This window comes from Purpureocillium lilacinum (genome assembly GCF_023168085.1).
Source record: "Purpureocillium lilacinum CBS 284.36 DNA, scaffold_3, whole genome shotgun sequence".
Lineage (NCBI taxonomy): Eukaryota > Fungi > Ascomycota > Sordariomycetes > Hypocreales > Ophiocordycipitaceae > Purpureocillium > Purpureocillium lilacinum.
Window position 1 is genome coordinate 5,157,894 of NW_027072113.1, and position 23,091 is coordinate 5,180,984.

General features: G+C 55.4%; 7 protein-coding genes across 7 annotated transcripts; 3 read left to right on the plus strand and 4 right to left on the minus strand.

Moving 5' to 3' along the window:
• Positions 1-6,095: 6,095 nt before the first annotated feature.
• On the minus strand, positions 6,096-6,688 carry PLICBS_005135 (uncharacterized protein; the record flags this gene model as incomplete). Its single annotated transcript, XM_018325457.2, has 2 exons — positions 6,096-6,512; positions 6,575-6,688. The coding sequence occupies 2 exons, from the start codon at positions 6,686-6,688 to the stop codon at positions 6,096-6,098; spliced, it is 531 nt and encodes a 176-aa protein (XP_018175209.1).
• A 1,002-nt stretch (positions 6,689-7,690) lies between these two features.
• PLICBS_005136 (uncharacterized protein) lies at positions 7,691-8,569 on the plus strand (the record flags this gene model as incomplete). The annotated part of the gene is made up of 1 exon (XM_018325456.2): positions 7,691-8,569. The coding sequence occupies one exon, from the start codon at positions 7,691-7,693 to the stop codon at positions 8,567-8,569; it is 879 nt and encodes a 292-aa protein (XP_018175208.2).
• Positions 8,570-8,781: 212 nt separating this feature from the next.
• On the minus strand, positions 8,782-10,350 carry PLICBS_005137 (uncharacterized protein; the record flags this gene model as incomplete). Its single annotated transcript, XM_018325455.2, has 1 exon — positions 8,782-10,350. The coding sequence occupies one exon, from the start codon at positions 10,348-10,350 to the stop codon at positions 8,782-8,784; it is 1,569 nt and encodes a 522-aa protein (XP_018175207.2).
• Positions 10,351-11,831: 1,481 nt separating this feature from the next.
• PLICBS_005138 (terpene cyclase) lies at positions 11,832-12,638 on the plus strand (the record flags this gene model as incomplete). Its single annotated transcript, XM_065600659.1, has 1 exon — positions 11,832-12,638. The coding sequence occupies one exon, from the start codon at positions 11,832-11,834 to the stop codon at positions 12,636-12,638; it is 807 nt and encodes a 268-aa protein (XP_065456731.1).
• A 213-nt stretch (positions 12,639-12,851) lies between these two features.
• On the minus strand, positions 12,852-14,395 carry PLICBS_005139 (uncharacterized protein; the record flags this gene model as incomplete). Its single annotated transcript, XM_018325453.2, has 4 exons — positions 12,852-13,060; positions 13,156-13,741; positions 13,845-14,066; positions 14,144-14,395. 4 exons carry the CDS (start codon positions 14,393-14,395, stop codon positions 12,852-12,854), a joined length of 1,269 nt encoding a protein of 422 aa, XP_018175205.2.
• Positions 14,396-17,331: 2,936 nt separating this feature from the next.
• Positions 17,332-17,743, plus strand: PLICBS_005140 (uncharacterized protein; the record flags this gene model as incomplete). The annotated part of the gene is made up of 2 exons (XM_018325452.2): positions 17,332-17,381; positions 17,431-17,743. 2 exons carry the CDS (start codon positions 17,332-17,334, stop codon positions 17,741-17,743), a joined length of 363 nt encoding a protein of 120 aa, XP_018175204.1.
• A 2,756-nt stretch (positions 17,744-20,499) lies between these two features.
• On the minus strand, positions 20,500-22,467 carry PLICBS_005141 (uncharacterized protein; the record flags this gene model as incomplete). The annotated part of the gene is made up of 3 exons (XM_018325451.2): positions 20,500-21,577; positions 21,647-22,130; positions 22,194-22,467. 3 exons carry the CDS (start codon positions 22,465-22,467, stop codon positions 20,500-20,502), a joined length of 1,836 nt encoding a protein of 611 aa, XP_018175203.2.
• Between the last annotated feature and the right edge of the window lie 624 nt (positions 22,468-23,091).

Below are 23,091 nucleotides of genomic sequence, written 5' to 3' on the forward strand. Positions count from 1 at the left end.
GGGCCTTAGTGTCGGCTTGTTGGCCGAGGCTATTGTGAAAGGTTGGCTCACATGGGTCACCCATATGAAGCTTGAGATGCCTATTATTGTCCTTTTGAACACGCTTGTGTTCGATAAGATGCTACGCAAGCAACTTGCAAACGGCACGCAACAGAGCCAGAGTGAGGGCACTCTTGACAAACAACAACAACAATCCATGCCTTCCCTGGCTGACATCATATCAAATGAAAGGTATGCGCGGATGTTCTTCGCTGCACAAACATTTACTCACCGTCTGCCCAGTTCAACTGTTTCTCAAGCTTGCGGCTTCAGCCATCACTTTCTAATGGCATCTCTTAATCTGCTTCTTGATGTGATGTATCTCACCCAGGTTCTCGGTATAAAAAGTATACTCTCTGGGGCCGCCTCTGCTGCCGTCTTGTTCCCCATATCGACCAGATTATCCGACCAGCACCGACGCTTGCAAGACGAGTTGTCCAACACGCATGCCAGGCTATCCAACGTTGCTTCAGAGGCCCTGAACGGCCTTCGTCAAATCCGACTGTCATCGACGGAGCGAATATGGGAACGTAGGATTCTTGACTTAAGATCGCAGGAACTCAATAAGCTCTGGAAAGCGGGACTTACGCTCGCTTGGTTGACCCTGGTGGCCAATCTTGGCCCGATCTTCTTGGCATCCGTGGCACTGTCCGTTCATGCGCTCGAGAGGGGCAATCTCCTGCCTTCAGTAGACTTTGCATCGCTGAGCCTGTTTGACAATCTTCACGACGTCTTTCGCAGCTTGCCTCTCATGGTCTCAAATATGCGTGAGTCTTGGGTCAGCTGTCAGCGAATCCAGCGATATCTCGACGAGCCTGAGCAGCGGCTGACTGCTGTACCGCACGATACTATATTTATGGAAAACGCTAGTTTAACATGGCCAAGCAACAGCAACACTCCACATCCGCCCATAAGAGGTTTCGAGTTAAGCAATGTGAGTCTAGCATTTCCGAAGGCCCAACTCAGCATCATCACTGGAGAAACAGGCTCGGGGAAAAGTCTCTTGATCGCTGCAATACTGGGGGAGGCCACCGTTGAGGCCCAACGATTTGGCAGACCAGCGTCAGAGACTGCAGATAGCCAGAGTGCCGGGAAATCGACGACAGCGGAGCACATTGCTCTAGTTTCGCAGCCTCCATGGATCGAAAACACCACACTGAGGGACAACATCTTGTTCGGATATCCTTTCGACGAAGCACGATATCGCAAGACGCTTTTTGCGTGTGCGCTAGACGAAGATCTCAATGCCCTTCCGGATGGAGATCTTACCAAGGCAGGAATCAAGGGGGCCAACCTCAGTGGAGGCCAGAAGTGGAGACTGGCTTTGGCAAGGGCAGTTTATTCACCAGCGAAGGTTCTTGTTCTGGAGGATGTACTCTCTGCAGTTGATCCTCCCGTCGCAAGGTGGTTGTGCGACCATGCACTAACAGGCGAGCTTGCGCAAGGGCGGACGAGAATCTTGGCCACCCACAAGCCTCACCTTTGCGTCAGCGTAGCGAACTACCTGGTTTGTGTTCGCGACCGTACTGCGGCTGGGAGCAGAAACCTAGAACTCTTGAGACCGGCGCAAGCGACTGCGAGCAGCTGTGCAGAAGTGCCAACGGCCACATCCTGCGACTCCAAGGCCACGCCAAAGACAGCTTCCCCACGAGATAAAAAGCAACTGCTCGGCGTTACCCGAAGCAATTGGCAGATTCTGGCAGCATATATCTCGGCTAGCAGCGGAATCCGAGCCTACATCTTGGGCATGCTTGTAACTTTGTGTCACCAAGCCTCGTCAGCGAGCCACTCCTTGTGGTTAGCGAGGTGGACTGGGCAACGAGACGGAGACAGACCCAGGTCGCTGTCCTATGGCATTTCCGTGTACCTTATTCTCTCTCTGGCAAACGGTTTCTTCGTTTTCGTTCAATCGGTCGCCTTCAACAGTATCGGCGTCGCCGCCTCCAGTAGATTATTCCAGCAAATGATCGGCAGCGTGCTCAGTTCGCCTCTAGAGTGGATCAGCAATACGCCCCTGGGCAGGGTTCTGCATAGCCTTGGAGACGACATGTATCTGTTGGACCATCGGCCGGCTGCGCTAGAGGTGAACAATCTCATGAATGATGTCGCGCGTCTGACAGTAATTGCCCTGACTAGGTAAGCCATCTTGACACTACACGACGGGTACTAAGGCTGATCCTTCAAAAGCTTCGTGGCGTCGCGATACACCATTGTTCCCAGCATCTTTCTCGGCATATTCCATCTTAATGTTACTTCAAAGCATTTCGACCTGTCTCGTAAGATCAGGAGGCTCATTCCGGCTGCTCACCGCCCAATGCTTCAGCATGCGAGTGCGACCGAAACAGGTTTTCTGACGATTCGGGCGTTCGGAAGACAGGCGTTCTATCAGGAGCATATGTACGACCTGACTGATGCTGCCACAAAGGTGGGCTGGCACCTGGCCCTCGGCATCAGATGGATGAACTTTCGCCTGGATTTAGTTGGGGCTGCGTTCGTCGCCACGACTGTGGCAGCGATGGTGCTTCAGAAGTCCGACGCTGCGACGGCAGGACTAGCCATCACCACGGCATTGCACCTGACAAAAACTATCTCCGGCACGTTGAACAGGATTGGCATTCTACATATGGGCTTGAACGCCATCGGCCGCGTCCTGGACCTGACGGAAATACCAACAGAGACCAAAGAAGGGGACAACCCTCCAGAGAGCTGGCCCACGGAAGGCGCTGTGAAGGTCGTGGGCCTAACAGTTCGGTACGATCCAGCATCTCCCCCAGCGCTTAGAGGGGTTGGCTTTTCGCTGCAGCCCCGCCAGCGCCTGGGAGTCCTCGGCCGTACCGGAGCTGGGAAAACTAGTTTGGCCAACGCGTGTCTCCGCTTCATTGACGTCCCACCAGGAATGGTGTTCATAGACGGCATTGATATCTCGACAGTGGGGTTGGCGAGACTGCGTAGCGCCGTCGCCATAGTCCCTCAAGATCCGTTTCTGTTTTCTGGCACACTGCGCTCCAACCTCGATGTCTACGGCGATAAAAGCGACGAACAATTACAGTCCGCCTTACACCGAGTATGCCTCGTTTCCGACGAGCACAACAACGAGAAGTTCGCCAGTCTTGACATGGTCATACACCCCGGAGGCACGAACATTTCCCACGGACAGCGGCAGTTGGTATGCTTGGCACGAGCGTTGCTGGCGCATTGTCGCCTATTGATCTTGGATGAAGCAACGAGTGCCATCGACAGCATAACTGATGCCGCAATCCAGAAGATAATACGCAAAGAATTCTCGGAAGCGACGGTCATAGTCATCACGCACAAACTTGCTAATGTAGCTGACTTTGACGCGCTTCTTGTGTTGGCTGATGGGAAGGTAGCAGGGTTTGGCCCCCCTGCTGAGACCATGGCCAACGGCGGCACAGGCTTGGGGCCAGAATAATGCTCCAGTATCAGGAATTCCTCTCTTGGCCCCTGGGATGGAGAGCCAGCACAGCCGGAAAGCCGGCTGCTGGAAGGCTCCCTCGAACCGTTTATCTTCTCCCGAGTAAAGCATCAATCTGGTTAACTGTTGAAGCTACATGTATGCACTACCGTACTCCTTCGATCTAAGCATCAGGGCCGTTTGGTTTGAAGACGACCTTATTCAGTTCTCCACGCTCAAACTGATTCAGTGCACTGGCGTAGGACTCATCTAGACCTGGCAGTACCAGATCAACAAAGCCCATCTCCACCATCAACTCTTTGTTGCGGACCAGCGTCCTGAGGGCATCCTCAAAAACAGCCCGCACAGGACAGCGCCCAAACTGAATATGTATGTCCTTGTTATAGCAATCAGATGCACTGAACGGCATTTCTCCGTTATGCACTCCTGGCCAAAAAATTAGACAGAGCGCGTGCAAGTTGGGGATCACTCACCGATGGAGCTAATCTTGCCACCGGGACAGACCATATCGTATGCAGTCTTTAACGCAGGAGAAAGACCGACGGCTTCAATGACAGCGTGCACGCCTTCGCCGTCGGTAGCTTTCCTGATCTCTGCGACGACATCCACCTCCTTGAAGTTGAGGGGGATGCAGCCGAGACTCCGTGCCTTCTCGAGGCGACCGGGAATGGAGTCGACGGCGAATATGCGGGCAGGCTGGTACTCTCTGGTAGAGATGATTGAGCACAGTGCTACAGGTCCGCAACCCAAGACGGCGATGTTCATGTCTTTCCACCTGGTCTCTGGCGTGTCGGCGAAAGCCCTCTTGGCTCCATTATATCTACATCATGGCATCAACACCTGAATCTCTGCGTCGAACTTGGCATTGCTTACCCAGCTGGGAAGATGTCAGTCATCAATATCGCCAGCTCTCCTGCCTCTAGCTCTTTAGGTAGGTGATATAGGGATGTATCGGCCAAGGGAGCGCGGAAATACTGCGACTGTGACCCGTCTAGAGAAGGGCCACCGTAATTTCTGCCTTGTTTGCATCGTCCATGGACTCCTCGATCGCAGTTAAAGCACGCATCGCTATCAGTCGGGCCATGGTCAGCAGGAATTGGAATGCACATATCAAGTTGGGTCTGTACCAGCTGGTATAGAATGGGGCAATGACGCGATCGCCCTTGACAAACTTCCGGACTTCGTGTCCTACCTCGTGCACGATACCTACACCTTCGTGTCCGCATATATACCCAGGCTCCATGTTGGTCTTTGAATGGCCTCGATACCGGTGTAGTTCGCTGCTGAGAGTCAGTGCCCAAGTCCATTCATTTTGGTAGACGATTTCTTGACGAGCGCACCTCCCGCAAAGCGCGGCTGATGTGGTTTTAATGATGACATCTGTTTTATCTACAAGCTGAGGGACTACATGTAGGAAATGAGTGAGCTGCGATGAGCTTCGATCACTGTCAAGGCTGGGCAACAACGATACTTACTCGGCTTTTCTTCTAATCTCACATCGAATGGACCTCGAAATACAAGCCCTTTCATCATCTTGATGGCTGAATGGAAAGTGGTGGCAAGCTATACTCCTTCTGCGCGTAGTGAGTATCGGCTCAAGTGACCATGTAAAGAGTATCAGGTTCATATACAGCTTTTGTATTCCCCAATGTCGGGTGTCGCCCGGCCATAAGGTGAGGACTTCAACGCGGAATCGTGGATGCTGGCCCTGGGAACCCACACGCATCTAACGCCGGATGGTAACTCTCCGAGAGAGGGGCACGGATCCCCACGGGATGCACACATCGGACGCTCATGTCCCGACGATGCTTTCGCTGCATTGAGACTGCAGAACAATCTGCCACTTTCATTCTTGCTATTCAGGTATCCAAACGATGCCAAGTAGTGATGGCATCGTGCTGGATCAAAAGCGGTCTTTACCTGCAAACAGCAGCGCTAGAACCCTCAGGGCTCCGCATTCCGCGCTGAGCGCCTGCCGGAGCCACCCCGGAGCGGTGGGGTGAGCGCATCCAGGCGCGGAACCACTGACACTGGTGTCGGCAAACTGCCGTGGCATCCACTAAAGCTGCTGAATTTGTCCAACACTGGCTGCTGTATTAGGAATTTAGTGAGGCGCCGGGTTCACTGCCTGCTGCTTGCTGGATTGACCTCCTGCCGGATTCGCCGGCCAGCCTGACGCTCAACGCGCTGGTTGTCTGCTGGATGGACTGCTGGCTTGGCCGCTGCCCTGGCTCGTACTGTAATTGCTTGTCCGATCGGCTGTACTTCGTATTCCCTTCACAGTGGTTTGCGGCGCCGAATTCGTGGGCACAGCCCGGGGGTCCCCATGCCTTCCCGGATTCGCCGCCGACCTGTAGATCGATGGATGGTGCCGACACAACTGTAAGCGAACAGCACTGCACTTTTCCGACTTGCGATAGCTCCGGACCACATGTATTCAATCCCGTGCTAAGGTCTTACGTAGGGTTCAACGCAGTGAAGAACGGAGGCATTGCCAAATTACCAGGCCTCAGTCAATTGATCCTGCCCACGTGGACAAGACACAGGCATCTACAGCCCGCTAGCTCCGGAAGGCAATTGAGCACTACATTTTTGATGAGTCCGACCCAGATCTCATCAGCTATTTGCCATCGGGGCACTGGATGAAACCTCCCTTGGCGGCGCCATCGTGGGTCATCAGTCCGCAGTAGTAGACCAAGGGGTGTCCATCAACACCTTGCGCCTTGCCGTCATAGTAGAAGACAACACGCTCGTCGCCGTACTTCTTGTTGTTCTTGCCGCCATTGTACGGACCGTTCTTGACGAGAGGGTACTCCTGCCTGTTCTTGTCGTTCTCCGGGCAGTGCTTGGGGAAGTGAAGTTTCACACCCTTGCTGTCGTCGTGGTCGAAAGCATGGGGGAACTTCTTCTCGCCGCGCGTCTCGGGTGGGCTCAGAAGACCGAGGTTGACGCCGTGCTGCGCCGCGAGGTAGACGTCGTGGCCGTCGTAGGTGTTCTTGCCGCACTTGATGCTGGCAGACTGGTTGGGGCCATCCCACTGCGTGTTTGGTGAGCATTGAAGGACCGGGAGCATGAACATGAGTTTCAAGAGCCACATACGTCAATGGGCGCGTTCGAGGGCTCGGCACGGTCGTCAAGCTCAATGAGATCCTCGGCAGGTAGGGCCGAGGCGAGCCCGAGGAAAAGGACAGCGGCTGTAAGGGTGACCTTCATGGTTGCTGGCTGGAGACGGTTGGCAAAGAGCTAGAGGGCTGGTTGACTGTATTGATAGAGTGATTGCTGAGGACAGAGGCTAGGCTGATGCGGACAGATATGCCGTCTCCAAGCTGGCCTTTATATCTGCCAGCTGGCTCATATTCGAGCCTGATGAGTGACATATAAGGGCCATGACCGCCGCTATCTCAGATGAACTTCTACTGCGAGTACTCCGCAGCTGCATGCCGATCTGCTTATGCAGGATTCAGGGCGCTCCTTAGGACGCAGAGCCGAAACGATACTCATGCAACTGAGCCGCGCCGCTCGGCCTGTCACTGCCGCGATACCTGGCGGAAAGACACCGAACGCATGTTCTATGTACAAAGCATCGAGATTTGAGCCTCTCAATATATTGTCTTGTTTTGGCCTCCACACGCTTGTAGCGTCGCACGGGAGCTGAGTCCTTTGGGGGCGTCAGCGTAGGCTCCGCAACAAGGCGGTGCTTCATCCGCGCGGGCCGTGTCGATGGCGCGTCTAGCGAACGACCCATGAACTCTCCGCTCCTTCGAGGGGCGGCATAGGGAATATCGTCACCCATTTTAGTCGCACTTGCCAGGTTGAACCCAGCAAGCGGAATCCGTCATCTACAACCTTGCGACTTACACGGGGCCATGTAACGTCTCTCCACTGTACGCGTGAGAGCGGCGATCAGTCCCGCAGCTACCGGACGCCGGATGACATCACCTCGGCACACGAGCCGAGAATTCTCAGCCCTGCGCCACAGCCTGCAAGCGCTGAAGTTGGGGGCGGTTGCCACGTTCAGGCACCACTAGGCACCCGCACCCTCCTCTCGGGATGTGACTTCGACTCTCGTTTGCCACGCAGGACCGTTCGCCCCAAAGCATCCTGTGTTAAGCCGTCTTTATTCCGCAAAAGGCCTGGCAATTTGACACTCAGTTGCTTCATCACGCAAGACGATCATTCTCACGCGACAGCTCACGACGCACCTCACATCCCGCCATGGCTACTGGAATCCAAGAAATGACATGCAAGTCAGTCGACATCGATGGCTTCGGGTCGTCGGCCGACGATGAGTGGTTTACGAGCCACACCGCACCTGTGGACGGTGAAGAAGAAACTGGCGGGCACCCGTACCAAGTCAAAGCTCTCAGGCGCTACCTTGACGGTCAATCGACATCAAGCGAAGCCGCCGCCGCCATCACCAAGCCGGAACCTAACTCTTCGGAAACAAAAGCGGACCTGCGCGACAGGGTGTTTGGTCTCATGGAAAACGCACTATACGAGCTTCCTCAATCCCATACTACAGCGCTCGTCGCATTGCTCAAAGAGATTGACGCCCAGGGCGGAGAGGACGAAGGTGGAGCACCTCTATGGAACGGCCTCAAGTCTTTCGGTGACTCCTGGTCCGACTCATGGAAACAAGCACACTGGCGCAAAGCACTCGCCACGCGAGACCCCGGGACACGCGGTCGGCGGCGCGAGGCGCACGTTCACCGCGCTTTTGTCGAAGCCTCCTGTGCCGTGGTCGGTTCATCCGTGGCCAAGGATGATGACGCGAAAAATAGCGCCGAACGTGGTCTGCTCCCCATGAGCTGGGGCTACGAGTGCATTTCGGACGCGCTCGAGAGCCGCGACGGCGTGGTCTGGGACTTTGAAGTCCCTGCGGCGGCGGTCTGGCTTCACGTGGCCCGGCAGAGGCTGCGGGAGGGTGCGAAGAACGGAGAGACAAGCTGGGCGCTAGAGAGGGAAGGAAGGCTTTGGGCGCCCGGGCCAATGTCAGAGGACAGATGGAACTTTTGGATGGCGAGGATGGAGGAGATGGAGCACATTGGAAGCGCGATCACAAAGGCGGCTCGTGAGGGGCAGGAGCAGCGTTGATCAGACGTGAGCCGGAGGGCGGAGCCCATCGGCGGACTGGAAAGAGTCCTTGTCTTTTGCAATCTTGACAATGCGCATAATCTAAATCCACGACGGTGCCATTAAAGGCAATTTCGGAGCTAGTTGACCATCATCTGCGTTCGATTTCGCGCTCGGTGTCGCCTTCCCGTGTCCCGCCCTTGCCACAGAGAGCGACATCTGACATGGCGCTTTCAGCTTCCACCTGGCCGCATCCCATCAAGAATCACATCAAGTTCTCGCTCAGAGTTTGCCCACGCTGCCTCAATCAACTGACGGTGGTGAGGGCTTCTCGCTCGAAACGAGGCGTCGAAAGGTTTAGACGCCGCCGTGAAGGTGAACTTGAGATCCCATGGGTCAATTTCGACCCTCTTCCCATCCCTGTACGCGTGCGAGATAGTGTAAGCCCACAACAGTCGGGCAATCACAATAAAGGTGCTGCTGTATCCCAAGTGTCTGCCAGGACAGACCCTCCTTCCGAAGCCGAAGGAACTATGCAGGACTTTGTTCGCATCCAGCCATCGCTCAGGTTTGTACGCGTATGGGTCGGGAAAGTCATTGGCATCAAACGCCATGACCCATATGTTGGGAATAATCATGGTGCCTTTCGGGATGTCATAGCCCATGTACACGTCGTCCTGAGTATTGGCATGCGGTATTGCAAACGGTGTTGGAGGCTGCCAGCGCATCGCCTCGTTGATCATCGCATGGATATAGGGTAGCCGGTTCTGGTCTTCCATTCGGGGAAGTCGGTTTGATCCCACGATGTGGTCAAGCTCCTCTTGTGCTCGTTCAGCGCATTCAGGGTGCAAGACAATCGCCTTGACAAGCAGGCGCGTTACGGTCAGTATTGCTTCGAAACCCGCTTGCTGAAGTGTCCCGATCAAGTAAGCAAGCTCCTCGTCTGGCATAAGCTGTCCAAGTTTTGACGCTTTGGCTTCATGGACCCAGTTCCAGGCGGATGCTGACATGCCGGCGGCAAGGTGCTTCATGTGTAAAGCTGTGGTTTCGCGCTGTGCGTGTGCTGCTAGCCATTTCCATGGAGCCAGAACGTACGGGGCCCGGTCAACTACCGGGAACAGCTCGACCAATCGACAATACATACTGCCTAAAGCTTCAAAAGGATGCGCATTGATCCTTTCAAGTTCCTCAGGCTCGTTGCAGTCGCTTCTACTCAGGTGTATCCCGTAGCCCAGTGTAAGAACAGTACTAGCGGCGTACCGCGCCAAAATCTTCGAGAAGTCGCTCGAGTGCTGCAGGTCGAACAGACACCGATTGCTCTCGAGGTCCTGCAACGGCGCATAACGTTTGACGGCGCCGGCATCAAGTAGTGACGCGGCTATGCGGTTATGATTCTGCCATCGCTTGTTGTACGGGATGATTGCCAAGTTCATGTTATTTGTCATCCGTTCAGATGCCATGATGAAACGCGGTCTGGAGCTGTATATGACGCCACGCTTGTCCAGCAACTCCTGAGCAACCCGATAGGAGCTGATGCTAACAACCAGGCGTTGCCCATAGCGGAGCGTAATGATAGGACCAAACCTTTCGTGCCAGTCCTGGAAGCATGCCATGGGCGACCTGCGGATCATGGCGTGGACGTTCCCGACAATCGGCAATGGCTTAGGGCCAGGCGGAAGGAAGCTGCGCTGCTTGCAGCATAACGACACTCCGTAAAGTGTGATGCAGGCGATGATCAACAATGACACGCCGAACAACGGGTATTCGGCCATGCCGGAAGCCAATGCGAGATTGGTAGTCATTGTCGTGATACGAGTTGAGGAGACCGGGCGCGGTCGACTTCAGCGCCGAAGGAAATGACTATTTCATTCGACCGGCTGTCTTAAATGAACGATTTTAAGTCGCTGATGTTCTCCGACGCGGCGGACCCAGCATGACGCTCGCCGACTAGCATTTGAGCCAGCCACGACATTCAGCTTGAAAATCTCTTGCCGGTTCTCGGCGCGATACTTGGTCGTAGTCGCATCGACAGCACTCGGCGGTCGGGTTCGGGTGCCACAACCACCACTTAGAGGTGCAGGCATGCTGTTTGGCTTGAGTCGCATGGCCTCTCCGGTCTCACCGACGCACCCCCGACAAGGGCATGCGCATGTCGGTTGCGCTACTCTCCCTTCTCAACCACACGTTACATCATACTGTCAGTGCGCCAGCTCACGGAACGTGCTTTTTCCCGTCGCCAACCTTGTTGGCGGTCTGAGTCAACGATGGTGATCTGACCGGACGGCACCGCACCGTTTGGCTCTATCGACGAATCCCGCACTGTCCTTCGTCCCCGAGTCAAGGCCACATACGTGCACAACGCGCATTGGTGATGGGCGTTGCGAGCTGTTTCGGCCGGAAGAACGCTGAGCTTGTGTGCGGTTTGTTACAGGCTGCGGCCATGCGTAGCGACGCCTCGGGAACAAATGATCAGGCGACCAACATTTTCATCTTCTATTGCGTCAAGCGTACTCTTCAGGTTCCACTCAGGTACCAAAGCGCAGATGGAGACTGATGGAAAGAAAACCGTCAGAGACCGCAGCCCAGTGGATATGGCCCGCATTTGCCTGGGGTCCGTCAATTGTGACTGTAAGGGCCATACGTCCATATCCAAACCTCATAGAGTTTCATGGTGCCTGAAGACCTGGCCTCCTTTGTCTATATAGAGGCCAGCTTAGCCCTGTAGCAGTCCACAGGCTCAAGGCTACTTCAGGCTCTGACAACGATTTATGCGACTAGACACCACGATCGAAGGTGCTGCCGCGACTCGAGACAGTGGATGTTCAGCTCCGGCCTGGAGTGCTTGCGCGTCACGCCCTTCATCGTGATTGATCACGCCTTTGGGATCTGCAGTATTGCCCTTCGTCTAGATTGGCGTCATCTGATCGAACGACTGGTGGTTCAGCCCCTAAGCCTTCACAACCGCACAAGATGAAGGACTTCCCCTACTGTTCGCAGTTCAATCACATCTCATGGAGTGCACGCTATCTCCTCAGCATGCATAGCCAACTTTTCATTCCTCTCATGATCGGCTCAATGATGTACCTTCTCCGAGTTGCCACGCAGTATTACGGAAGGCGCAATGCAGGTCTGTCACTTCAATCAATGGACATAGAGGGAGTATGAGCAAATCGTCAACAACTTCTTGTCCGACATCTCCTTCAAGGCCCCCCTGGCAAGGTCTAAGTTGGACTTGCAAAGCCTGGTAGAGAAACGCATGGCATCGCAAGGTGTTTCTCCAATCATGATCGACCGGGTCAAACGCTGCATCAAAACAGGCATCAAGATCACCACTTTGACGTACTCGTTCCTTTCACCGGCCGCTCAGGAGGCAATTGCCACGTATGCTTCGTACGTTATCAGTATTGACGACCTGACAACCGAGTTGTCGAAGGAGTTGGAAACGTACACCGCCACCTTGACCTTGGGCAGGAAACACCGACATACGCTACTCCAAGGCTTGACGAATCATCTTGGTGACCAGTGCCGTATCTTTGGGCCGTTTGGCGGCGATATGATCGTCAAGGGAACCATAGAGTTCCTCTCCTCGGCGGTTATCGAAGCTCGACAGACCGAGGGTCTGTTTCTGCCGAAAGACGCGGGGGAATACCTCAATTTCTTCAGGGCCAAAACTGGTGTTGCGGAACCGTTTGCGTTCTTCTGCTTTCCCGAGGACACCTACCCAGAGACCGCCTATTTGGACACGTACGTAAAGGCAGTGCCCAGCATTATGCTCTTTTTGGGCTACGTCAACGACATTCTCTCCTTCTACAAGGAAGAAGCAAGCCCCACAGACTCTGCCGGCTTCATACACAGCCACTCCAAGCTTCACACTATCAGCTTGGCCCAATCATTGCGCCAGATCACGCGAGAAACCGTTCAAGTTGTGCATCAATTGAGAAATATTTGCTCAGAGGATCATCTTCTATCGCAACACATGGATAAGTTTATTCAGGGGTATATTTGGTATCATCTGTCGTGTAGCCGTTACAAATTGTCCGAGTTGAACATTTCCTGGGCTCAGTTGGCTATAAGGCCAAGGGAAGAATAGCTTCCTCATGTCGTGGCCAGATTCCTTAATAATATAGAAGTGTATCTGCACCTCCGTCTAGCGGACAGCGCTACGCCATAGTAGCACTTTGAACTCATCACCGGACTGAACCAGCAGGGTGACTTAAAGTTTCCAACGCGTGGGGTCCGGGAATTTCCGCGGAGGGGGGAGACCAATGTCGGCGCGCTCCCATGAGTCGTCATGAGGATCGCTCTATCGCGGTTGCACGGTGCGTTGACTTCTATGTGTTGGCTTTGGGGGAGGTCTGGCGATGGTTGTGGTGTGATGCTTGCGGCGTGGGAACTGACAAGCGCGCTCATCCGCAAGTCCCTTGTATCGCTTCAATAGGTCTGTATCGACCAGGTCTCCCTGGTCCGAGTACTGAAAGTGAGCGCCTAAAGCTCTCCCTTCAATGGTGACGGCTTCACGAAGGATGTTAGCAAAGACTGAGCTAGAGTGAAAGTAAAACACAAGAGTGCTGAAGATGTGACCAGTCCTTCAGGGAATGTGTACATACAGCGATTCAACTGTTTTGGGAGGTCGAGGACAACCATATCCTCGTCACCCCTGTTCTTTGGCCAATTTTCGACGTCTGTATCCAAGATGTCGTCGGCATAGAAGCACATGAAGTTGATACGGATCCGGTGTCCGTGCATATCCCATGTGCCAAATTTGTAGACATCGAGTCTGTTTCTCTCGATGTTCTCGAGCAAGGAGTAATGCATCTGCGCGGCGATAGCCCAGCTCTCGTAGCTTGGACCCCAGACGTCGTAAGTAAGCTCTGCGGCAGGTGTCTGGCTCATCATGTTCTCGTTCTGAACGCGGAGCCACCTGTGGTTCTTATGCGGAGGCTTCTTATCGAGTGGCCATGTGTAGTTCGCGGGACCCTCCCAGTAAGGATGCTGCGATGGCTTCCAAGGCGTGGAGGCATTGATGTGGGCGGGACTCCCAGTGTCAGGAAAGTATGGATGCAAAGCGCCCATATGGTAGTGCATGAACCCTAGCGGAGGATTGTTGATGATGTTAGCCGATACGACTAGATCTTGTGGACGCGCTATCTTTTGCGCGACGAGCCGAGGGATCGCATCGTCGGCCATCCAGAGCTAAAGATGAATATTCCCGTTAGCTTCCAAATCCGTGTAATGCAGCGGCATGAGCCGCTTTGGCTCCGTTTTTGCGCGTACGGGTAAGAGGGTGGAGACCTACGATATCGTCGTCCACCTTGACGTAGTATTTCCCTCGGTCTAATCGTTGCCAGGCCTTGTAGTATGAGTAAACCCATAGCTTGTCGCCTGGAATGACTAGCTTGCGGTGAACGGCCGGATTGCTCTCGATTATCTCGTTGAGGTAGCTGAGGTCGCCTTCATTATCTGTGTTCACAACCCACAGAACTTCGTCAAGCCAGCCACCATTTTCCACCAGGTTGCGCTATATATCGCATCAGCAAGCCTCATCATAAAGCACGAAGAAAGGCACCTTAACTGCCAGTAGCAAGGGATTCCTACCTCCAAGTAGCAACGCAGACATGATACTCTATCCTTGCGCCCGTAGAAGACGAGTGCGCTGACAGTGGTGTTGGCCGGCTTCTTCGGGGCTAAATGAGCAATTTCACTGTTGCTGGTCCGAGTTCGTGAGTTGTAAAGCTCCGAAGGCAGGTGCAGAGATTGCAACAGCAAGGCAAGTCCGGTGAAGACGACGCATATCGCGAGGATTTTGGCTCCTCTCCCCAGCCCCGTCAGGGAAGCAACTCGGTTCATGTTGACGGCATTGTGCGAGTTGATGGGTTGAATCAGACGAGACGGAGCATCGCAGTGAAGTACATTTCTCGCCAGGAGAAATTATAAAAATACATTTAGCGCAGCAGGGGGTCTGGCCGGGGCGCCTCGTATTCCTCACTTGACAGCCAGCCCTAGCGCCATCACCACACCACGGACATACGTGATTTTGGACACGGCGGATACGATGGACCCACCACTTCGGCAGGATCGGATCATGACTGCAACAAAGCCGCAGAAGCGAGCACTTGCCAGAAGACGAGCGCTCTGCCGGGAGCCTTTACGGTCGAAATGTGCCTCTGTTGCCCTCGAGCATTTGCGGCCGGAACCGGGTACATTTTCAGCTTCGTGGACTCAGGGGGACCCGATCTATCGCCACGAGGGTTAGGGACGCAATATGAGCTCCGCCAATCGCGTCAGAGCTCGCGCGTTCAGCCGCGCTGGGTTCAGTCTCAATTCGTCAGGCCGCATGGCAATCCGATCGTGGAACGAGCCAACGCACAGGAACTTCGGTTCAACCCATAGATTAGCATCCGAAATTATTGGCGGGAAGACGGACGGGGCGGAAGGCGGGGTCTAGACTCAAGACTCCAGTGGTTCTGACGGCAATTGCCTGTTCGGTCGAGCACATGCTGGGCTGTGGTTTGCCCGTTGCCTTTCGTATTGCCCCGTGTCGCGTTCAATCAGGGGTCCGAACCTGTTCTGCTCCAGGAACTGGGACGTGGTGCGTGGCGCAATCGTATGCGCGGATTCGAACCCTATTACGAGCAAGCCACATTCCGAATGCATGCATGAGTGAGTGGTCGTTTCCGAGCTTGCTGGAATGCTCACTGGCCCAGGCACGGATCGGTAAGAGCGCGAACAAAAAAGTCGTGTCGCAATGGGGAAAAGACGGACCAGGTAGTAACAAGAAAAAGCAGATCCGCAAGAGAAAGTCGAACAATCCACGGTTGATGTGAGCTTGAATAACTGCAACAGTACCAGCGTCCGCCGCACCCTGCAGGCGAGAGTCAAGGAACGGGCTGCCGATGATTGGAGACAGTGGCGGGCCCAGGCTCGAAGCTGACGCGATTGGAAGCTGGGCGACTTCGTCTCGTGTGCTTCAGGGGCTCAGCGAGGCCAGGACGAGAAATGGCCGAAGCCTTAACCCAGTGTCGACATGCGCCGAACTGAGCAGTTCGGGTTGTGACGCGATTGGTTCTATGGCCTTTTCGGTAGGTACCAGTGTTGTAGCTGTTCACGTTCCGACTGCCATGCCGTCGATGATTTCCTGCCGAGAGACTTTGGCAGGCTGCATTCTTCCCACAATCGATACCTCGGCTCGGCCGTTGACGAGTTACTGAGGAGTGCGATTTGATATGTGCGCCTCATTCTCGACACGCCTTTGCGTATTGGCACTGCTCTCTTGTAATGCACAATCGAAATGTCGGACACTTACAGGCAGGGCTCTCAGTGTTGCGGCAGAATGCCACGTGGAAGCACGTGGCCCATAGAGAGCCACGACGTCAAATGCGAGCCTCAAAGCATTCACACTATCATGGCCTTATTACTGGAAGCTAATGAGGAGAAAAGCTGATATCGCTGCACTTACTCCATTCGCAGGCTTGCGCGCCCGCCACTGTCGGTTCCCACCGTTCGGTTGCAGGCAATCCTTATTCTTGTACCATGCACAAGACCTCAAGCAAACAGGATTCTACGGCTGTCTAGACTTAGCTAGAATTGATCGTCGGACTCCATCAGCTGCTTTTTTTCGTGGGCGAAATGCAAAGATGAGAACAATGACCGGGAGCTTGTAAGTGCTGCTCAGGGAATGGCCATGCACGGTCGCACGCGTTTCCCATAGTCGCGCGTCAGGGCCTGCCAAGCGCGCCGCACCCACCAAGACCCTTTGTCGTCAGCTCTCCCCGAGGGAACCATTTCTGGCGCTGTCGCCTGCAATCCCGCGCCCTCAATCGCCGCCACAGCGCGGTCCAAAAAAGATGGCCTCAATCGCTCGTGGAGCCTGCCGGCGGCGCTACCTTCAATTACGGCCACTGCCGCCGTGATAGATCGATAAACCATGGCGGTCCCGGTTCCCGGCCTGCCTCGCCGGCCGGAGCTGCCGGCTTCCCTTGCCGGGACGGTTTGTTGACACGGTGGCGCGCGTGGCGCCGTCGCTGCGGCTCCTGGCAGCGCAGCGAGGTGTCAAGAGACGTGAACCCGGGTAATGGGTCTCGCAAAGAGATGCTCCTTCAAAGAGGTGTCTGTCAGTTCAAGTTCCGTCGCGGTTCGCGTGCGCGATATACGGGTCATTCAGAAGACTGCCAATTTACACGACATCCCGCTGCAGCTAAAGGGCGCAGCTCCTGAGACACTGGCATCAATTGACGACCCTGGCGCGACAGCCTGACCAACTCCCGGGGAGTGGAAGATAGTCCGTTGCCTACGTCAATTCGCACGGCGATCCTGCTGCGCGACAGTCGTAGACGAAGTCAGCCTGAGAACGTCCACTGCATCATCGCCCCAAAGCACCATCTTGGACGAGGCAGATGCGCCGCTTGTGTCACTGGAACCTTGCCCTCCACGATGTTTCGAGGCTGTGGCGCCCCTCCAGCGGCGGGTGCAACCCAATCTGGCAGGAAAGGGTCCCCGGCCCTGAGCGATCATCGCCAATGAAACGCCGTCAGGCAGGGTCCAGCCACGATCAGGCTAAGCCACGGGAACGTCATTCTGCATCTCCGCGAATGAGACGAAGACACTCTCAAAGCCAAGTCTGCATCTCTGTTTCTGTTGAAAGTTCATAAAGCAGGACTTGGCCGGACTTGTCTGACCGTCTCTGCATCAGACCTAAGACTTAAGACAGTTCAGTTCAACTTACAACACGCACTCACTGCTGCAAACGCTTGCTCACACAACATCGAAGAGAAAATCCGCACACCATGGATGCCAACCAGGAACAGTACGCCACATCAAAGTCTCAACCTTCAAAGTAGGTACCATACTGCCGTAAAGTCACCGCAGATGCTGACTTGGACCAGGCCATCAATGTCGACCCAAGACTCGTCAAGCTCGGCCGGCAGCATGCCGTCTGCAAGCCACAGCGCAAAGCACACCGTCCCACTTCGACAGCTGCGGCCGGAACCACAGTGGATCGACTGCCCCAAATGCGGCCAGACGGCACAGACGCAGATCCAGTGCCGCAGCGAGGGCAAGCAGAAGTTCATGAACGTGTTTTGGTGGCCGCTCCCGGGACGGAAGCACTGGTGGGAGAAGACGCGCTGGCTCTGCGGGAACTGCAACGAGGAGCTGGCCATGCAGAAGTTCAACGACGACTTGCAAATTTTGGTCTAGTGTTTGAATGCGATGGCTATTGGTGTTGTTAGTTAGCGAATGAGCACGTACAATATTACTCCTTTGACTGCATGCCGTCAATGCTTGTGCATCTTCTTCCGCCACTCAAGGCGTTCGCACCTTCTCTCGTGCCTGGACCAGACCCCCGGTGGTCACTGCAATTAGCAGCAGTGGTCTGGAGTCAGGCATTTTATTACAGGACACACTTGCCCCAGCAGGGTACAGCCGTTGTGCAGGGCTCACACTGCTCCCTGCACTGTTACGCTTGGCATGTGCCTGTTATTATTAGGGGGCTAGCGCGGCATCACACCAAATGCAACGCTCGAAACAGTCTGACGTCATTTCATGATGTGTGTCCGACATTGTTTTAAAGCACGCGCATCTGCTTACATTTTCACCATGTTCCGCAGTCGTCACCATCTTCGCGTGCAACAGACCATGGGCTCAAGTTTATCAACACCAAAAGATGACCCGCAGGTCCAGGCGCATATACAGCGGCTCATCGCCGAGAACCCTGTCATAGCGTTTACGAAAATAACCTGCCCTTACTGTGCATCAACAAAGCTGATTCTCAAACAAAAGGGTGTCCAACACCTCTGCATTGATGTCGACATAACCTGTCAGTGAATAGTGTACAGTGCTTCATCTTCCGGTTTCGGTTGCTGACGCAATATTCTCTAGCTGGGGGATCGGCTCTCCATCAAACGCTAAAGCACATGACCGGCCAGCGAACAGTACCATGCATCTTCATAAATGGACAGCGGATCGGTGGCAACAGCGAGCTTCGGGCACTCAAGAAAAGTGGCGAGCTCGACAGGTTGCTTGAGTCAGTACCAAAGGTCCAAGCGATATAACGCAGTCGGCGTGTTGAGACATGGCTTACCTCGAGCTACGGGATCTTCAAGGGGTGCGCTCATGTCACCGAGACGACATGCTCCGGGTACCGAAGAAAGTACATCGGAATGTCCGCCAACTATGCCCTGGGCATTCTCCGCGTAATAACTTTCTCTGTTGGGCTAGCCTCCCTGCCTTGCCTGTGCGCATCGGCCACGGCTCGAGCGGCAACTCAAATGAGCAACATGAACGGAACGCTCTCATGAGCTGCACAATGGCAGTGATACCCGAGCCGTGAAACGATGCTGCTTCCTACTGAGATACCTTCGAGGTCCTTTGTGTCCTTGCCACGAAGATGATAGCCGACAGGGATGGCGAACAGACAACACTTCGATCCGCGACACAGCCATATAAGATTGGGCAAGTAGTTTGATGCAGTGAATTTAGCACCTAATGTAACGGCTTGAATCGAAAAGAATGGCCATGTGCGTAGCTGTATATAGACGCTAGGCGGACATGAACTGTCAATACTGACCAAGTTATTTAAGTAGATCAGCGTCCAAGAGATCATGGGTCATTCATCGATAGCACAGTTCACTCGTTGCTTTCATTACTTACATACCGCGCCTTCAAGCTCCTATAGACCACATGCAGACAGCCAGACCGAAACTGCCATGGAGAGATACGCAAATAACCGAAGACATGACCACCCAGTGAGCGCAAGTGGCTCAGCTTTCCGGGTAACGCCACTCATAACGATTAGGCCTGAAAACACTTTTTGGCCTAGTATTGTGGTCTGAATTAGCTCCATGTCAAGGTCCGGATTGATCAGAGCTCATAGGATTGCCTATACAGGTGGTCTCGACTTACACAGGCCAGGACACAGTCCTTTTTACACTGCTGTCTGCACGGCTCCGGGTCGCCCCTTGGGCAGTACTTTCCCCGACGGCATTAGCCGATTGTCCACGGATGCTGGATCAGTATTAAATACTCACACAGGGCGGGGGGTTAAGAACACATTGAGAGCCGCATTGAACGAGACAGCGAATATCACGTCTCTCTAGGTCAGTAGTCGGGTCCGCGTCTGGTACGGGAGTGGCCAATGCGAGCCCCGTCAGGGGAGCCAGAAGAACTGTAGCAGCCTTCATTTATGATGACGAGGTCCAGCCTTGCTGGTGATGTCTAGACGGTTGCACTATCGTATGGCTTGAGGTGGCTGAGAGTTTGGTGGCTATCATCCGGGGAGTCGCGCCGTTTAAATACATCCACAGTGATGCTGCAAGTAGAATAAAAATGTCACAGGAGACAAATGACAGTAAAAGCCGATCCTCTCAATAGATACGATCGAGAGCACCTACTGACCACGTCCTGCTGTCGCAGTACCTCGAACGCGCTGTCGTGCTATGCGTTTGAAGCCTAACACAAAGCTTAAGCTTAGCGCCCGCGGCCTCGAAACCAACTGCTTAAATTATGGATCTGTAGGACAGGTTCGCGCAAGCTTCCGTCACAGTCGCACAGCAAATGCTGGCCAAGCTCGTTCAGCTGGCCACAGCGTGGCGATAGCCTCGATTCAGTGGCGTCGCAGGTGGAACGGCAGACTCCGCGCGACTCCGCTGCGTGTATGCTTTCGCAGCACTGGACTGACAAGACGGTAGCCGTGAAGCAACGTTGCCCCTTGAAGATGACTTGAACTAGTGATCTCTGAAGAGCGCAAGCAGCGCCGACCGTGTCGGCCGTTTCATGTACAGCCCGCGTCGACCTCCTTGACGTAAGGTTGGGTCGCAAGACATCAGCCGGGCTTGCTCAGCTATCCGGGACAACCAAAAGTTGATTGCCATGCACGGCAGAAGCCGCTTCGGGGTAAACTCCCTACGAATGTCTATACTGATAGCAATACGGTCATTATCTTTATATACACAGGCTCACTTGTAGTTCAAGTACTCGGCCGGCACCTTGGGCCACTTGTCCACGCCATCCTGGATGGCCATGCTCATGCCGCCAGACAGGTGGCTTTGAACATGGCAGTGTATGAGCCACGCACCGGGATTGTCGACGTGGTACCGGATCGCCATCCAACTCGGTCCCTGTAGCGCCGCCGGGGTAGTGAAGCCGTCCCGCCGCGGGGGATCGACAAAGTTGAAGCTACTCGGGACCTCCTTGGCCGCCTCGGCGACGCTGTCCCACTTGAACAGGCCATCGCCCTGGCCGAGTAGGTACATCTTGTTGCCGTGCTTGTGGATGGGGTGCGGCGGCATAGGGAATGCGACGGCCTGGAAGATGACGTCGACCCAGGTACCGTTCCTGGTCGTGATGGTGACATTGTTGTGCCGCTCGGGCTGCGGGTCAAAGAGCAACGGTGTGTCGTTGTCGAGGCCCATCGGGTAGATGGTCTCGTTGAGCGCCCAGTTGTAGCTCTGCCCGGCGACGCGCATCGCCACCTTGACCGTCTGATCGGCGGTCTGGGCAATGGGCGCGGGCGGGAAGGCCTTCATGGCGGCTTGGCTGAAGAATCGCACGTCGGCAGTCGTGTTGGCCCCAATGTCGTTGATGTACCCGACAGAGGGCTTGCTCGGCGGCGACGGCCCCTTCGGGTCGCGGTACGACAGCGTCGCGAAGCCGGTGAACATTTGTGGCATGGTGAGCGAGGCCATGCGCATGGTGAAGTCGCCGGGCTTGTCGAGCTTGACCATGACGGAGTAGCGGTCGCCGTTGGTGAGCACCACGGCCTCAACCTCCTGCGGCTCAATGTAGCTGCCATCAACGGCGTAGATGTACATGGGGTGCTCGTCGATGGAGAAGGCGCCCGTGATGAGACCAAAGGTTCCGATCAGGTCGAAGGCGACCCACGTCTCCTTGGCGTTGGAGGCCTTGCTCACCTTGATGACTTCGCGCGGGCCGTTGGTGGCGGTGCAGACGTCGAAGATCTCGGGGGGAATGGCTGACAGGTTGGTCTGCTTGCCTCTTGCCTGGACAGCGGCAATCACTGCGGCGGGGAGACACCTGATAGGGCATTAGTGTGCGTCGCATCGACGGCGAGGAGGAAACCTCTCAGCTTAGGAGTTCACGTACCCCTTGGCCGTAAAAGACGTGGCGTTGCCCAACTTCAGGAACAGCCGCTGCTCGGCCGTGTACAGCGAGGCCATCTTCTCCTGCGTCCAGCAATCGACCCGGCCCTTGCCATTGATGAGGATAGAGTCGTAGCACGGCGTCTCGAGGCCCGACGCGACGTTGATGTCCCAGCCGCGCTCCGACGTGACGTGCCGGTGGTCCGAGAGCACGAGGGGCGTGACGTCGGCCTCGGCGCGCTTCATGGCGCGCACCGCCGCCGGGTCCTTGGAGATCCTGTCAAAGGGCCGAGGGGTGCTGTCCTTGGGGTGGATGACGATGGGGCCGTACATGCCATCGTTGAGCTGGGCGTGCTGGTGCGAGTGATACCAGTAGGAGCCGGCCTGGGTGGCCTTCCACTTGTAGACGAAGCTCTTGCCGGGCTGGATCTGGCGCTGGGAGAGGCCAGGCACGCCGTCGGACCAGGGCGTCTTGAGCATCTCGATGCCTGTGGTTCTGCGTTAGCCAACTCCGCTACCAGCTGTCGCCATCTGCGTCGGCTCAGACTTACCATGGTAGTGTATTGTGGTGTTGAAGGGCATCTTGTTGTACACCGTGACCTCGACGTCGTCCCCCTGGTTCACCTCGAGCAGCGGCCCGGGGAATTGGCCGTTGATCAGGATCATCTGCTTCTCGAAGCCATCAGGCGCATGCTTCTCCCACGTCAGGGTCAGCTTGAAGGGCCGTGGCTTGCCATTGCAGGCGGACAGCGACCGGGCGTCGACGGCCGACAGCAATGCTGGGGCGAGCCAGGCGAGCGCAATGAGACTCTGCCGGAACCACATTCTGGCGATGGGACAAGGTGGAAACGACTACCCAATGGTTCTCGCGCGTTTATTAGAGCTCGAGGGCGCATGCATGAGGTCGCACTGGGCCATGGCGCGGATATAAGAGCCGGGCGAGCTGCCCCGGACGATCGTCGTCGACCAGGGTCTCGCGGCGACCATGCTGCCCGTCTGTCTGTCTGTCTGTCTGTCATCGACAGGTGCGACGGCGCGCTCTGGCCGGCGACCGGATCCAACTTCGCCAGCCCGTTCATCCCAGGGTCTGTCAGCCTGGAGGACCCGATGGCCTGCCCGTGCTTCTCCAGTACGCCGTGGGTCGGGCTCCGGCCTGGCTGCTGAAGCTTCAGGTGGTCCCTTGCTGCGCCAAGTCGGCAGGATCGCGGCCTGCATTGCACGGTGGTTTCCCATATGAGAAATTCCCTCGGGTTCCGGCAATAAATGGCTCCCCACGGCGCCGCTCTGCCCCGGTGGGATGGAAGATGCAGGTGCAGCACAGAATGCAGATTCGGCTGGGGCGCCTTGCAGCTCAGCCGCCCCTCGTCCGGCGCCTCAGGGCCTGTCCCGCCCACCCCCCAACTGCGGCCTCGTTGCCGCCCCCAACCGGGCCTCGCATTAGCGCTGAGC